This window comes from Propithecus coquereli, unplaced genomic scaffold, assembly GCF_000956105.1.
Source record: "Propithecus coquereli isolate 6110/MARCELLA unplaced genomic scaffold, Pcoq_1.0 Scaffold640, whole genome shotgun sequence".
Classification (NCBI taxonomy): domain Eukaryota; kingdom Metazoa; phylum Chordata; class Mammalia; order Primates; family Indriidae; genus Propithecus; species Propithecus coquereli.
The window spans coordinates 261,859-276,108 of record NW_012152397.1 but is presented as its reverse complement, the minus strand read 5'-3'; the positions used below and the strand labels follow the sequence as shown (position 1 = coordinate 276,108).

Sequence of the window (14,250 nt, the reverse complement as noted above, 5' to 3'; positions counted from 1 at the left end):
GGAGGCTGAGGCAGAAGGATCGCTTGAGCCCAGGAGTTTGAGGTTGCTGTGAGCTAGGCTGACGCCACGGCACTCACTCTAGCCCGGGGAAAAGAGTGAGACTCTGTCTCAAAAAAAAAAAAAGAAAACTCCAATTCAATTCTAGGTCATGCTTTGGGTCTTTCCAGGGGTGTAGACACCACAGCGGGATATAGAGCCTGACCTGGCACTAAACTATCCAGACCTAGAGGTCCAGGAAGGGGACCCTCCCCTTTAACACATGTACCCCTCACACACAAATGCAGAAATACTGTTAATTTTTATTGTCTTCATTCCCTAAATGATCTCCTTTCCAACTTCTAGCACCTGCCCACCAGCCCCCCAAGATGAGATGAAGTAAGAGGCTGAAAACAAGCAGGATGATGCATATAAGCACAACAGAACCAGAAGGCAAGTCATAGCTGGGGGATGGCAAAAGGAGCTGAATACGGAAGAGAAACCCTGACTTCTCTTGCCCAATCCTCTTGTGATTCCAGGCAGCCATTTCATTTAAAATCCCTTTCAGAGGCCGATCATCTTGCATTAGAGCCAGGAGGGAGGGGTGTGTTCTGGGTTGGCTGATGACACATGGACTTCTGAGACGTTCACCTCGCCTGACTTAACAAATATTAAGCACCTGCTACGTCAGACCCTCTGCTCAACTCAGCACACACAAAAGAGGATGAGACACAGAGTGGTGGGCTCCAGGGGCTGGGGGAGGAGGGGACGGGGAGTCAGTGTTTAACGGGTACAGAGTTTCGGTTGGGGAGGATAAAAAAAGTTCTGGAGATGGATGGTGATGATGGTTGCACAACCATGTGAAGGTACTTAATGCCACAGAACTGTAACTTAAAAATGGTTAAAATGGTAAGTCTTATGGACATTTAACCACAATAAAATTTTTTTTAAAGGGTAGGGGAAGATAAGACAGCCTTCCTCTCCTCCCTTGGAACATCAGGCTTTCTTCTGAATTATTGAACTCTCTTTCCTCCAGACTAAATCTTCTGAATTCTTTTGCATGTCCCTCTCTTCTTGTCATCAGTGCTCTGCTCAGCAGCCGAACATTTAGAAATCTCTATCAGTTCTGGGCACAAGCCCCATGGAGCTTTGTACTCCCAGCATGTGCCCACCAATGCCAGCCCACTAGCAGTTCCCAAAGGCTTGGGCTGAAGTTACTTACTCCCTCTTACTTCAAAAAAAGTCCCAGGGGCCGGGCGCGGTGGCTCACACCTGTAATCCTAGCTCTCTGGGAGGCCGAGATGGGCGGATTGATTGAGCTCAGGAGTTCGAAACCAGCCTGAGCAAGAGCGAGACTCCCATCTCTACTAAAAATAGAAAGAAATTAATCGGACAACTAAAAATATATAGAAAAAATTAGCTGGGCATGGTGGCGCATGCCTGTAGTCCCAGCTACTTGGGAGGCTGAGGCAGGAGGATCGCTTGAGCCCAGGAGTTTGAGGTTGCTGTGAGCTAGGATGACGCCACGGCACTCTAGCCCGGGCAACACAGTGAGACTCTGTCTCAAAAAAAAAAAAAAAAAAAAAGTCCCAGGTATGAGGATGAAACCTGTCTTTTACCAAGATACAGATGTAGACCATGTGCTCCTGGAGGGCGCAACTATTTCTCATATAGGCTGTCTCCAATACATGAAACAGGCCATATTCTACAAGTCACCAAATCCTTTACCAGGAAACATTACGGATGGTGTTATAGCCGTTAGCCAGCCCAAAAAGCCTGTTTACCACAGGTTACAGAAATTACACATTTATAATTAAAGCAAGCAGAAAACAGTATCAGTTGCACATAGTCTAGAATGCTAGCTAAAGACTGCCCTCCTGCCCTATCCTCACATATACTTTGTCACCTGGGAGCAGGTGGGTGAACACAATCTCCAGTTCTGGAGTGAGTCAAACTTGAGTCTGAATCTGGGCTCTTCTACTTACTGGCTGTCCAACCTTAGGCAAGTTACTTAACTTCCATGTTAACTTCTCTAAGTGTTGGTTTCTTCATCTTGAAAATGAGGAAAATACACTCCACCTCAAAGGGTTACTGTGAGGGATAATGAGATTACATAAGAAAGAACCCACTGCATAGTAAGTTTTTTTTTTTTTCTTTTTGAGACACAGTCTCACTCTGTTGCCTGGGCTAGAGTGCCATGGCATCAGCCTAGCTCACAGCAACCTCAAATTCCTGGGCTCAAGCAATCCTCCTGCCTCAGCCTTCCGAGTAGCTGGGACTACAGGTGCACCCCACGACACCCAGCTAATTTTTGTATTTTTTTTAGTAGAGATGGGGTCTTGTTCTTGCTCAGGTTGGTCTCAAACTCCTGACCTCAAGTGATCCTCCCACGCTGGCCTCCCAGAGTGCTAGGATTACAGGCATGAACCACCACACCCGGCCATGCATAGTAAGTTTTCATTATTGTTCATTATTGAACAAATTTCATTATTGAATAATCCTGCCCCAGAACCTGCCTTCTGAAATGAATCCACATTATAATAGAAATGACTTCTATTAGAGCAATCTTTATTCCAAACTGAAGACAGAAAAAGAAGGGCTTACTAGAGGTCTAGAAGGACAGAGAACCAACCAACTCTGATCCACATAGTGATGTTCCTCCTGCCCTACTCACAGGTAGTTCCACTGTGATGAAAGGCCTTGCTAAGGTCAGAGGGACTCTTTCCAGCTTCTCCACACCTTAACTAGATGAGGCCAGGGGCCTATCAAGTTCTGCTCTCCTGACTCAGATTTGGAGTCAGTGAGATGTGAATGGCAGCTCTGCTGTGCAGCTTCGGTGTGTCCTGCTCAGCTGTTCTGCTCCCAGCTACTGCCCACCCCCAATGGATACACTTGGGCAAGGTGCCTTCTACCCTCCGGTCACTCCCCTGCAACATGAGTAATGACATTCACTCACCACACCTCTGTCTTCAAAAGGACAACTGTGGGATGAAAACACCTGAGAGAAGAGACAAATGTGCTGGCCCCTCTCTCAAACCCCGCATGTACATGCCTGTATCTGCCTCATGCTGCTTACAGGCATTGGGGTGCCCTGTCCAATTGTTTTCTTGAAGAGTCTTCCTGGAGCCACTTTCAATTAAAGACCAAGTACTGCATGCTTCAGCCACTTTCTTATAAATGTGCCTTGAAAGAAAGTGGGTGGGTGGTGAAAAGAGAACATGAAAATCCTCCTTACAGTCTGGCCGGGAGCCTACCCATTTTACCTTCGGAGGTATGCTGGCAGACAAATAAAAGCTGTTAGAAGAGATATGTGCCATGCACACAAGTAATTTAGAGCCTACATTCCTCTCTCCATCCAGAAAGAAGTAAACAAGGGGGATTGGGAACTACCTCCTATTTCACGGGGGAAGCCTGTCTAGTCCTTCTCCAGCCTCTCCCATGTCCATAACAAATTCACAAGAGGCACTAACTACTGGCAATCTGGATGGAAAAATCTTCAGTGCACTGTCCCAGACATTGCAGGACGGTTCCCATCCCTGATATCCATGTGCTAAATGCCATCAGTACTTGCAAGACATCATGACAGTTGAGCCTCCCTCCCCAACATTTCCAAACACCCCCCTGGAGGGCGGTGCACCCTGGTTGAGAACCACTGAGTCGGTGCCTGTACTGCTTTGTATCCTATGGGGCCCAGCATACACTAGGCATCCTGTATTGCTAGTGGACTGATTCTAGCAGGAAAGGACCGGTCACAGAAATACTTAGATCTACGTGCTCAGCAAGGGATCAATAGGAAATATGGATCACAGTCCCTATACACAGGAAGTGGCAGGAAAAATTAGACTGTAAGACATTATTCAATATAAGGCAATAGATAATCAAATGCTAAATGGCAAGGTCTGTGAGAAAGTGAATAAGGTGATCAGTGAGGGCTGGTACAGTCAGGGGAGGCTTGTGGAAAAAAACCCAGAAGTTGAGGTGGCTCTTAAAGGAGGTGGAATTTTCTTCGCCCAGCTCTACTGATTCTCAGGCTGTCCCTGTAAGGACCACCGTTCATGGAAAACTCCTCTAAACCTGTGACTCCAGGAACAATCCAGCAATCCAAGCCCTTCAAATCACACCTTCAGATGGCTCCTGGTAGAAAAGTGTTTGAGAATTTCCAATCCCCCTCGGAAGACCGGCTAATATCAGGCCTGTTTGCAGGAGGCCTTCTCATCCCAAAGGCAAGGTGGAAGTGCCCAAGACAGAACCAAAAAGCATTCACGGCCACATGCACATAAGAGTCACAGACTCTGAATGGTGGGGGTTCCCAGCTGTGACTACAGAAACTCCCCACCTCACCTGTGACCTTTGGCCCTGAAAGAGTCTCCTGCTGTGGGGACATGAACTCCTCAGATGAGTCTTGTTGCCTCCTTCCTTACCAAACATCAACATTTTTCTTGGGCAAATGGCCCCCATTCCCTCCACTCATCTCTCTCCGGCCACTCAGGCTCCTCCCGCAGGCTGTGCCACCAAACACTTCTCATAGCCCACCCCACCATCTTCTACACCGTCCTCCTGACATTCAAGTTGCTCCTGGAGTCTGGCTCCCCCAGGAAGCCTAAGACTTGTGGCTTCCCCAAACCGTTTCATTTCAAACATGCAAAATCAGTAACACTCCCCCTACACACCCCACTCATGCTTTACTTGTATACAATGTAAATTGAGAATCTTATCTATTTATATACAGTATCTATCTAATGTTAGAAAGAATCCCACTTCCCACAGACCACAAGAGCTAAGCCCAGGGTTGGGCCTACTTGCTCGTATTTCTGGGAGACTTACCATCCTTCCAAACCCTAGCCACCATGTAGGCTAACAACATCTAGTGGTACACTCTTCTCCCTCATACACCCATCCTCTGCCGAGCCACATGTGAGTCCACAGACCCTCCCCCCAAATGAGTAAAACTGATGGTTATCTGAGTCATGTGTCCTTTCCACATACATGCCCTTACCTTTTAAAACAAACAATTTTTTCCCCTCCCACAGGAAGGTTCAGAAGAAATCCTTTTGGAAGTTTCCACCCCATTCTCAGGCTCCCGGCCCTCGGTTGTTGACCAAATGCTCCAACCTAAGAACAGCCCCATTCCAGGGTCTCCCAATTCTGGCCATCACCAAACTCTACCTCCTGGTTCACCTCTATCTACTCTTTCTGTAGTAACACCAGCTTGGCTTTCTGACATATGATTTATGTCTCTCTCAATCAACCAACTAAATATTTTTGTCTTGTAAAAAGCAAAAATAATTCTTGTTACATGTGCTCATGGCATGTTAAAGTTTTCTGCTGCAGTCCTTATCATGGTTTACAATTTTACATATATATATATGTATATGAATGATTATTTCGTGAATGTCTCTCCTCACTACCAACCATAGGACAACCGTGTCTGTCTTGTTCGCCACTGTGTCCTCTGTGCCTAGTTCTAAATCTTTCCTCAAACAGAACATGAAATCCTACTTACAGTTAGCAGGTACATCCTCAGGCTATCTGGCCACTGAACAAAATCTCCAGGGGCTCCCTTGGGTCACTTTCTTCTCTGCCCCCTTTACCATTCCCTACCCTTAGTAAGAACAAAGAGCCTCAAGAACCTTTTCAACTAACCTCTAGAGCAGTGGTCCCCAACCTTTTTGGCACCAAGAACTGGTTTCATGGAAGACAATTTTTCTACAGACAGAGGGTGGTGGGGTGGAGTGTCACGGTAGGGAGGAGGCGGTACGGAGCTCAGGTGGTAATACACAGCCCATTTCCTAACAGGTCATGGACTGGTACTGGGCCTCAGCCCGTGGGTTGGGGACCACAGCTCTAGAGGAACTTCCTATAGATGGGAAAAGCCCAGAGTCAAGGACTGGTTGGTTGGGAGGAGAATGGTAACTGGAGAGAGGAGAGAATGAATGTGAACCGTGGACAGGGTCCAAGTCTTCTACCAAGTAATGTTTTTGTATTTTTCTATATTCTGTGGGCATTCAAGAAATGCTTTCAGAGTTGACTTATTAACCCGATTACTTTTTGTTCCATTTCTTCAACCTAGGGAAGAAAAGACTGAGAGGGATAGTGGTATAAAGTGGGTGCTGAAGGGAGTGGGGACTGAACATCAGATTTCAAGAGGCATGTTCAAGGGGAACGGCTTAACACCTAGTTTCTTGACCACAGACCACAGGATAACAGAAAATGAGTGTAATTCATGGCAATCAGATTGAACAAAAATGTCCCAACCTTCAGGGTTCTAAGATATTGAGGAAAGCAATAACAGTGAAGAAAAAGAGAGCATGAGTTTGCAAAGGCATTTCTTAGGTGGATGCTCCCAGAGTTCTCGCTAAATGGCTTTGTATAGTATTGAGCACAATATTACCTTCTTCCCGTAGTATCGCGTGGCCTTGAGGCTGCAGGCTCTCCAACTCTGAGACAGAACCTGATTCTCCATACAATAGCCTGATAATGTTTGGTGACTGACTTACAGGAAAAGATATTATTGATAATTTTCTCTGATTCAACTTAGTCTGGAGACAGAAAGATTAGATGGACAGACTCTCAGATGGCTTCTGGAGATGCTCAGTCTGAAATTGTTTTATGTTTCTGGGTTGAGAGGTTACTGTTTTCCTTATTTATAGACCTATGCCAGAATGCAATCTTATCAAGAGCAGTTGCACACTTCCTGCCATCTTGTACCCTAAATGACAAACGAGGACGCTCTACATGTCCAAGCATAGGTACACAGTTCAAAGCTGAGAGGAATGGAGGCCAGATTTGAAATCAGCATTCTATACAGCATAGTGTTAACTGAGCTCTTGGGACACGAGGATGGAGGTGAACCAGCTGGCTCTTGCTGATATTCTTACTGTTACCTTAACTGCCAAAACCTCACTTTCCCAAAGAACCTCCCCTCCAGGTATATCACTAAGGGCCATGGCAATCTGTCCTATCCCATAGCATAAAAGATGGTGGCGTCTCATGCCTTGTTTGGGGAATGGCTTAACACCTAGTTTCAGCAAAGTTCTCTGTAAGCTCCCTTTTATCATTTTGCTAGAGCAGCATGTCACTTCACTGCAAATGCCACAAGCTACCCAAATGGCCCCAGCCCCCACCTGCAGTTCTCCAGGAAAAAAAGTCACTATGTAATGCCCTTACTTCTACTGCAGGAGGTCAGTCTTCCCATTCCCCTGCCTAAGGCATCTGTCGTCAACATTTGGACAGCTAGCACATCAGAACACAGCAGCAGTCCCACGTTGCTCAGCAGCTTAGAAATGCATGCCCAGAACTGCCAGCTTTCCAAGTGGTGCTGGCTCCACAGCCGCATGAAGAGAGGAGGAAGGCGAGGAGACTTCTCCAAAGAACAGACACAACACAAAATATCATTTGAAAAAGAACATCTCTGTCAGCAGCTACCACCTAGCAACAAGTCCTTCTTGAATGTGCTCCAAATTATTTCAATACAGCAATACAAAGCACAGCTCCATAGTTTCAAGGACACTGCAGTCTAAAACTTCCAGCTAGTTTGACAGTAAAAAGAAGCTGTTTGATTTATGAAGTGGGTCAACCAAAAGGAGCAATGCAAAAGGAAAGTAGTCAGCCTAGGGTCTGCCCCTCCTTGTCCCAACCACTTCCGCTGATAGTTATTCTTTGTGAGAAGCCAAGAGTTCCAAGTCAGAAGATTTTTCTGGAATATAACCAAGCTTGGACACAGAAAAGGTTGAAACAAAAAGCCCACGTTTTTCTCTTGGATGATCCTAACTTTACTTCAAGGGCATCACTCAGTTGGAGGCTTCCAGAACCCTGTTTACTACCAGACAAGGTCTGATTCCAAAAACATCTTGGAAAAGAAATATTCTTACTTATATATATATATAAGAGGGGCAAGAAGAAGCCTAAAAAGACTTATATTTATTGAATAGTTTCTCTAAGCAAGTATTGTGCTAAGAGCTTTCACTTACACACTTATTCGACAAACATTTGAGCCCCCACTATGTACAAAAACACTGCTATGGGCACTAGGGATACAAAAATGAACAAAACAGTTAAATTCCTGGCTTTCACTGAACTTACATTCTAGTTGGTGTTGACAGAAATAAATATATATGGCAGCTGGTGATAAATACTATGAAGAGAGATAAAGCAGACTAAGGGAATACTACATAAAATTTTATATAAAAATAAAGTGAGGGTCAGGCACGGTGGCTCACGCCTGTAATCCTAACACTCTGGAAGGTCAAGGTGGGAGAATCGCTTAAGCTCAGGAGTTCAAGACCAGCTTAAGTCCTGAACAAGAGCAAGACCCCTTCTCTACTGAAAATAGAAAAAATTAGCCAGGCATGGTGGTGCAAGCCTGTAGTCTCTGCTACTCAGGAGGTTGAGGCAGGAGGATCGCTTGAGCCCAGGAGTGTGAGGTTGCTGTGAGCTAGGCTGATGCCACAGTACTCTAGTCCAGGTGACAGAGCGAGACTCTGTCTCAAAATAAATAAATAAAGCAAGCAAGGGATATTTGCTATTTTAGATACAGTTGTCCTGGAAGGCTTCTCTGATTGCAATTTGATAACAAACACAATAAGGGCTACCACATATATGATCACTATTTGCCCAGAACTGGACTAAGCGCTGAATGTGCAGTATTTCATTTAATCCTCAGCAACTCTGAGTTCAGTACTACTACCAAACCCAATATACAGGAGAAAATGGAGCTCAGAGAGGTAAGGCTCTTGGCAGAATGTACAGTAAGGGGAGCAAGGCCAAGGTTACACAGTGAGGAAGCCAGGACTTGAGCTCAGGAACACAGCTCCAAACCCCATGCTGCTTCTCATGATGCCGTACTACCATGCTGGTAGAGAAAAGGAGCCTCAAAGAGGTCAGGTGTGGTTGTGGACACAAAGTGGGAGGTCCATAGGCCTCCCCACACATGGCTAAGAGATTGATGCAATTCAATCTTCCCTAATATCAGGCTATTACTCTCATCACCAGCTGAAAACTAAGCCTTATCTTGAAACAGAAAGACACTTTGGACTCTTTAAGGCCAGCTAATAAATGCTGAATATATTCTTCTCCCATCCCCGTTCACAGCCCCCAATAGAAGATGGTTTAGTAAAAGGAAACATCATTTCTTACTGGAAAACAGACAGGAACAGAACAAAAGATGACTGAGCTAGTGCTTGACAGTGCCACAGCAGCCCTCTGAGGTGGAGTGGAGGGGACAGGCACTGAGAAAAGGTCAACAGCAAGAAGAAAGCAGGCCCTCTCTAGCCCATTTCAAAGAAAGTACAGCTCTTCCTCAAGCCCTGGAGTACTCAGGTGGAAGCAGGGGACACAGAACACTTTCTTAAGAAGCATAAGGGCAGGACAGACAGAAGTACTGGGAGCAGGTCACCCAGCTTCCTGAGCGGAGGAGGAGCAGAATAAAGCAGGAGGCAATTGAAGATGGATGCTAACATTGCTTCGAGCTGAGAAGTCCAGAAGGGAAACACCATATCCAAGGTCAGAAGGTATTTACAGAATTGCTAGAAATCCCAGGTTGAGGATCCAGGCCAAACTACCAGAAGAGGCTAAAAGAAAAGAGAAGCCCAAGCAGAGTCCCACAAAGTTCAAACCAAAGGTCATGGTTTAGACCCACCCATTTTTTAATTGTATTTCAGTCAACACAGGCACAGGAACCTGTAACCAGAGTTAATAAAAAACCAACGTAGGAAAGGAAGGTGGGGGTTCATCCCAGAGTGGAGCACATTAAGGGACTTTTACTCAGAGTTTGAATGTCCATCTTAATATCCCAACCGACTTGAGCATCCCAGTTTAAGCCCTGGCTATGCTGCCTTAAGAATCTCCCTCCTAAAGCCCTCAGATCCTCTGCCCATCAACACACACACACAGAAATTCAATGCCTAGTCTCCCTCCCTAGCCTCTTATCACCTTATCTCCAGCAAGTCAGGTCTCAAAGCCCAACATTGCACCAAACAAATTATGACCTGAATGGCAAGAAAAAACTGTGTCACCTAGAGAAACTCAATTAACAACATGACTCTGCTCTCTCTGCAATTCCCCTCTCCCCTCCAGTCTTATCCGGGGCACCTGTGTGGCTGACCGCCTTTTCCCGCTACTGGCCATGTTCCCTGGCTAACTCAAAAGCCAGAAGACAATTTGAACACAGGCCTCCAGAAAAGCTGACCTAGAGCTGGGAAATCCTGCTCTCCTCACCCCTAGGCCTGTTGAGAACTGGAAGGGCACAGGATCAAAACACCACCAGGGTGATGGTCTGGAGTGTTCACCTTGAAATCACTAAGTTGCCCCTTAAGCCAAAGCGCCCCGCTGAAGAAAAACACACAAATGCTGCTGAAAGTTGCTAAACCAGAGCATGTAAGTGCCCCATGAGGGACAATAAATGGGTATTTTGAAGAAATTCCTGCTGCAGTTGTTTTCTCTCAACCTCCTTCCTAATTAGCCCCTCCCCTGAGTGATCTCCATTGTTTCCACTCCTCTGCTAACATATACATACCCACTGCTTTTCCAGACCTCCTGCCTGACCACATGCCTGACCACATGCAGCTTGTGTTTTGTGTGTGTACATATATAAACATCCTCTTCCGAGCCCCGTGCTAGAGTTTCGAAAAGAATAAATGCTTCCCCTCCTCCAATGCACTTGTCTACCCTCCCAGCCCCACACTGCTGCAGAGTTGGTAATGTAATATTCAGGGACCCTGAGACCGGAAATGCCAAGTTCTGGACTGCTGCACTTGAAACAGGAGAAAAGGGTTAGGGAACACTGAATGTGGGATTGAGGGTGACAGCAGGAGGGGTGGGGTGGGGAGGCTGAAATTCCGACCAGGGAAGGGACACAATTCAGGGGTGGGCGAGGAAGAGAAAGAGGGATGAGGGGGAGGCTGTCAAGACAGTTGCAAAGTCAAAATTCCAGGAGCCAAGAAAGAGGGGGAGGAAAGAGATGTAAGTAAGGGCAAAGGTGGAAACGGGGCCAAGAGGAGGTGAGGGGCCACAGTAAAGATTTTGCAGGTGATGGGGGTGGGCCTAAGTTTAGGGGAGCCAGAAGGTGAGCCTCCAACACCTTGGAGAAGGGAGTCCCGAACCCCAGAGTAAAGGTAGAGGTGGCAGGGAAGTGTGGGGGCGGGGCACCACAGGGTGGGGACCGAACTGCCTCCCACAATCTGCAGCGAGTGGAGAGAGAAGGGGAGCAGAGTGCGGGCGCCCAGCAGCGGCGGGAGCCCGGGAAAGGGGCATGGGTTGCCGAGGGGAACCAGGCTGGTGGAGGGGGCGCCCAGGGAGCACGTGAAGCGTGCAGCCGCCCCGCTCCTTCCCCTGCGGCGGGGACGGGAACCGGGGCGAGGCTGGGGGGCGGCGCGCTCACCCGCAGGGCGGACAGGTCGATGTCGTCCAGGCTGCGGGCGGGGGCTGGGTCGCCCATGGCCTCCGCGGGGAACGGGGCCCCGGGGCCGCTCACGCTCCGGTTCGATTATTCCACTGCCGCCGTCGCCGCTTCTCCCCCATCGGGGGACCCTGGGGGCGGACTCCACCGCGCCTCCCCCGGAGACCGGGGAGGGGGAGGACCGACGGGAGGACCGACCCACCGCCTGACAGGAGCTATCGCCCGGGAGCCTGCAACCCGAGCCTCCCGACTCTCCTGCGCAGGCGCAGAGCGGCAGTACAAAGGGAGGGTGGAAGAGGGAACGTGACGCGAGCGCGCCGGGTGCCCCTCCCCCTAAGCGCCGACACCTGCGCGCAGGCGCAGAACAGACGGCGAAAGGCGCGCGCGAGGACCGAGCGACCGCGCGAGCCTGGCGTGAAAGAAGTGGGCGGCGGCCGAGGAGGCTGCGGAGCGCGCCCACCAGCTGGCGCGCGTGCGCACACGCGTTTCCTTTCCCTTCCCTGTTTTTTGCCCTCTCTCTCTCCTATTTCCTTCTTAGATCTCCTTTGACGCCTTTCCTTCCCTATCCCTCCTTCTTTCGTGTGCCCAACTGCCAATCAAGCCACCCACCTCTCTATTTGCGGGGGAAGGGAGGCGGGACCCAACCCCCTCTATTACTAGGGGGGTTGTTATGGTAACTCCCCACGCGAGGGCTGGGTGGCCTCTAGATAGGACGGGCTGTCCACCCACCCAATTGCCATGGCAACAGTGGAGCCGCTGAAGGAGGGGCCTCCCTGTGAAAACTTGGCTAGAGAAACCACGTAGGAGTTGGGGGGCGGTGGAGGTGGGGTACTGGCTGCCTTAGGAATACCCTTTACTCCCTTCCCTAGCTGGAGTGGGGAGTACTGAGGAGGGGATCTCAGATCTCAGGTTAAGGAATCCTACCGCAAACTATATCACTGCACCTCTCTTAACAAAGTGTTCTGCGCAAAGGAACTGTTTCAACAATTATTCGTTGACCGATCCCTGGAGTGGTGCGTGGGGGAAGGGGCAACAGAGGGCAAGACGAGGAATCTGTGTTCAATCCCTTCAAATCTTGCTTGGGTCACCTTAGATCTAGACATGTCGGAACAGCCCTCCCAGCCATTAGCCTCTGTGGAGGCTGGGTAATGCCATGTAAGAATAGGAAGTCATGTTCTGCCACTGACATGGTGTGTGACCTTGAGCAAATTGCTTTGCTTCCCTGGGCTTTTCTTTTACTGTGAAGTTGAGGAGGAAGACTGTATGATCCTCAAGATCTCTTCCAGCACCAACGGTAAGACTCCACCACCAGCCTTTATCACCAGTAAGTGATAAACATCACTTACCAGAGTTTGAATGAAAGGTCCTTGGAAAAAAGCTGAACACCCTCCTTTCTGGCCCCTTCTTAGCATCTGAATGCACATTCAATCTTGCTCTCCTTCCTGCCAAATCATTTTCCTCGCCATTGTCCTTTCCAAGCCACAATCCCCACTTTCCTGCATTATGCTAGATAGCCTACTTGGCTTCCCTGCCCAGCCCCCTCAAGTCAATTCTTCATACCCAGAATGATTTTCCTAAAATTCAAATTTGATGTCATGCTCCTGTTTGCCAACAGAAAAGAAGTCAAATTCTGTAAACTAATTTAAAGAGGTTTATTCTGAGCCAAATTTGAGGACCATGGACCAGAGGCACGCTCAAGAATCCTTATGTAAGTGGACTCGCTGTGGGTTGGGTTACAGTTTGGTTTTTCACATTTCAGAGACAGGAACTACTCCTAAGTCAATACGTGGAAGGTGTACATTGGTTTGGCTCAAAAAGGTGGGACATCTCAAGGGAGGGGGACTTACAGGTTATAGGTGAGTTTAAAGTCTCTTTGGTGTGTTGTAATTGGTTAAAGAAATGAAGCTTTGTCTAAAGGTTTGGAATGTTTTAAGTGAAGATAGGGAAGTCTGTTAATCAGAGATAAGCCACGGGCCAAATACCCAGACTCAAGTGATTTGTTATGTAAATTGAGGACCTGTAGATTTGTCTTGCATAGCCTTAGGTCTGTTAATGAGTTAGAGTATAGCTACAAGAAGGGAGGGGGGCAAAATGAGGAGTGTCTGACTACCCTTCCCATGGCCAACAAGCCAGCTTTTGGGTATTTCTGGGGTCCTCTTAGCCAAGAGGGGGTCCATTCAGTCATCTGGGGGAAGCTTAAGATTTTATTTTAGTTCACACTCCTTAAAGGCAGGAATGATATTGGTCTTGTTCAACACAGGGCCTGGCACCCACTAGAAAATCAGTTAATGAAAGCATCTGTTGTCTAGGTAGGCACAGTATTAGCTCAAGGTTAAGATCTTGGGATAGTAGGAAAAGCATGGAATTTGAAATTAGTGCTTCAGGCAAATGATTAACCTCTCTGAGGCTCAATTCTATCATCTGTAAAATACAGATAATAGGGAGGTTAGGATAAAACAAAATTATGTATGTTAAGCACTTGGCGTATACTAGGTCCTCAGCAAATTTGCTAATGCCTGACTCACAGAGTGTTTAATAAATAGATACTAAATGAGTGAATTGCAAATCAAGATCACAAGGATGGGATAAATGGCCACCCAAGCACCAAGAGGCAATATAATCTCAGGAGTGGGGAGGAAAGAGAACAAGACTGGCCCATGCTGATAATTATTGAAGCTAGAGTAAGGATATGTGGATATACATGGATACATGAGGGTTCATTCTCTACTTATATATATATATATTATATATATGTATATATATATATATAATATATATATATATATATTTGAAGTCCATAATAAAAACTTAAGAAGAGACAATGTGATGGAGGGAGCCCTGGACCATGCTCTAAGAAAAGTTAAAATATTAAAAATAAG

General features: G+C 47.3%; 1 protein-coding gene across 6 annotated transcripts in view; it reads right to left on the bottom strand.

The window, feature by feature from the left end:
- MINK1 (misshapen-like kinase 1) overlaps positions 1-11,644 on the bottom strand; it is a 52,943-nt gene extending 41,299 nt beyond the window's left edge. For all 6 annotated transcript variants that reach the window (XM_012659924.1, XM_012659925.1, XM_012659926.1 and 3 more), the window contains exon 1: positions 11,354-11,644. In XM_012659924.1, coding sequence (XP_012515378.1) covers positions 11,354-11,410 — 57 coding nt within the window. In that variant the 5' untranslated portion in view covers positions 11,411-11,644. The remainder of the gene's footprint in view (positions 1-11,353) is intronic.
- Between the last annotated feature and the right edge of the window lie 2,606 nt (positions 11,645-14,250).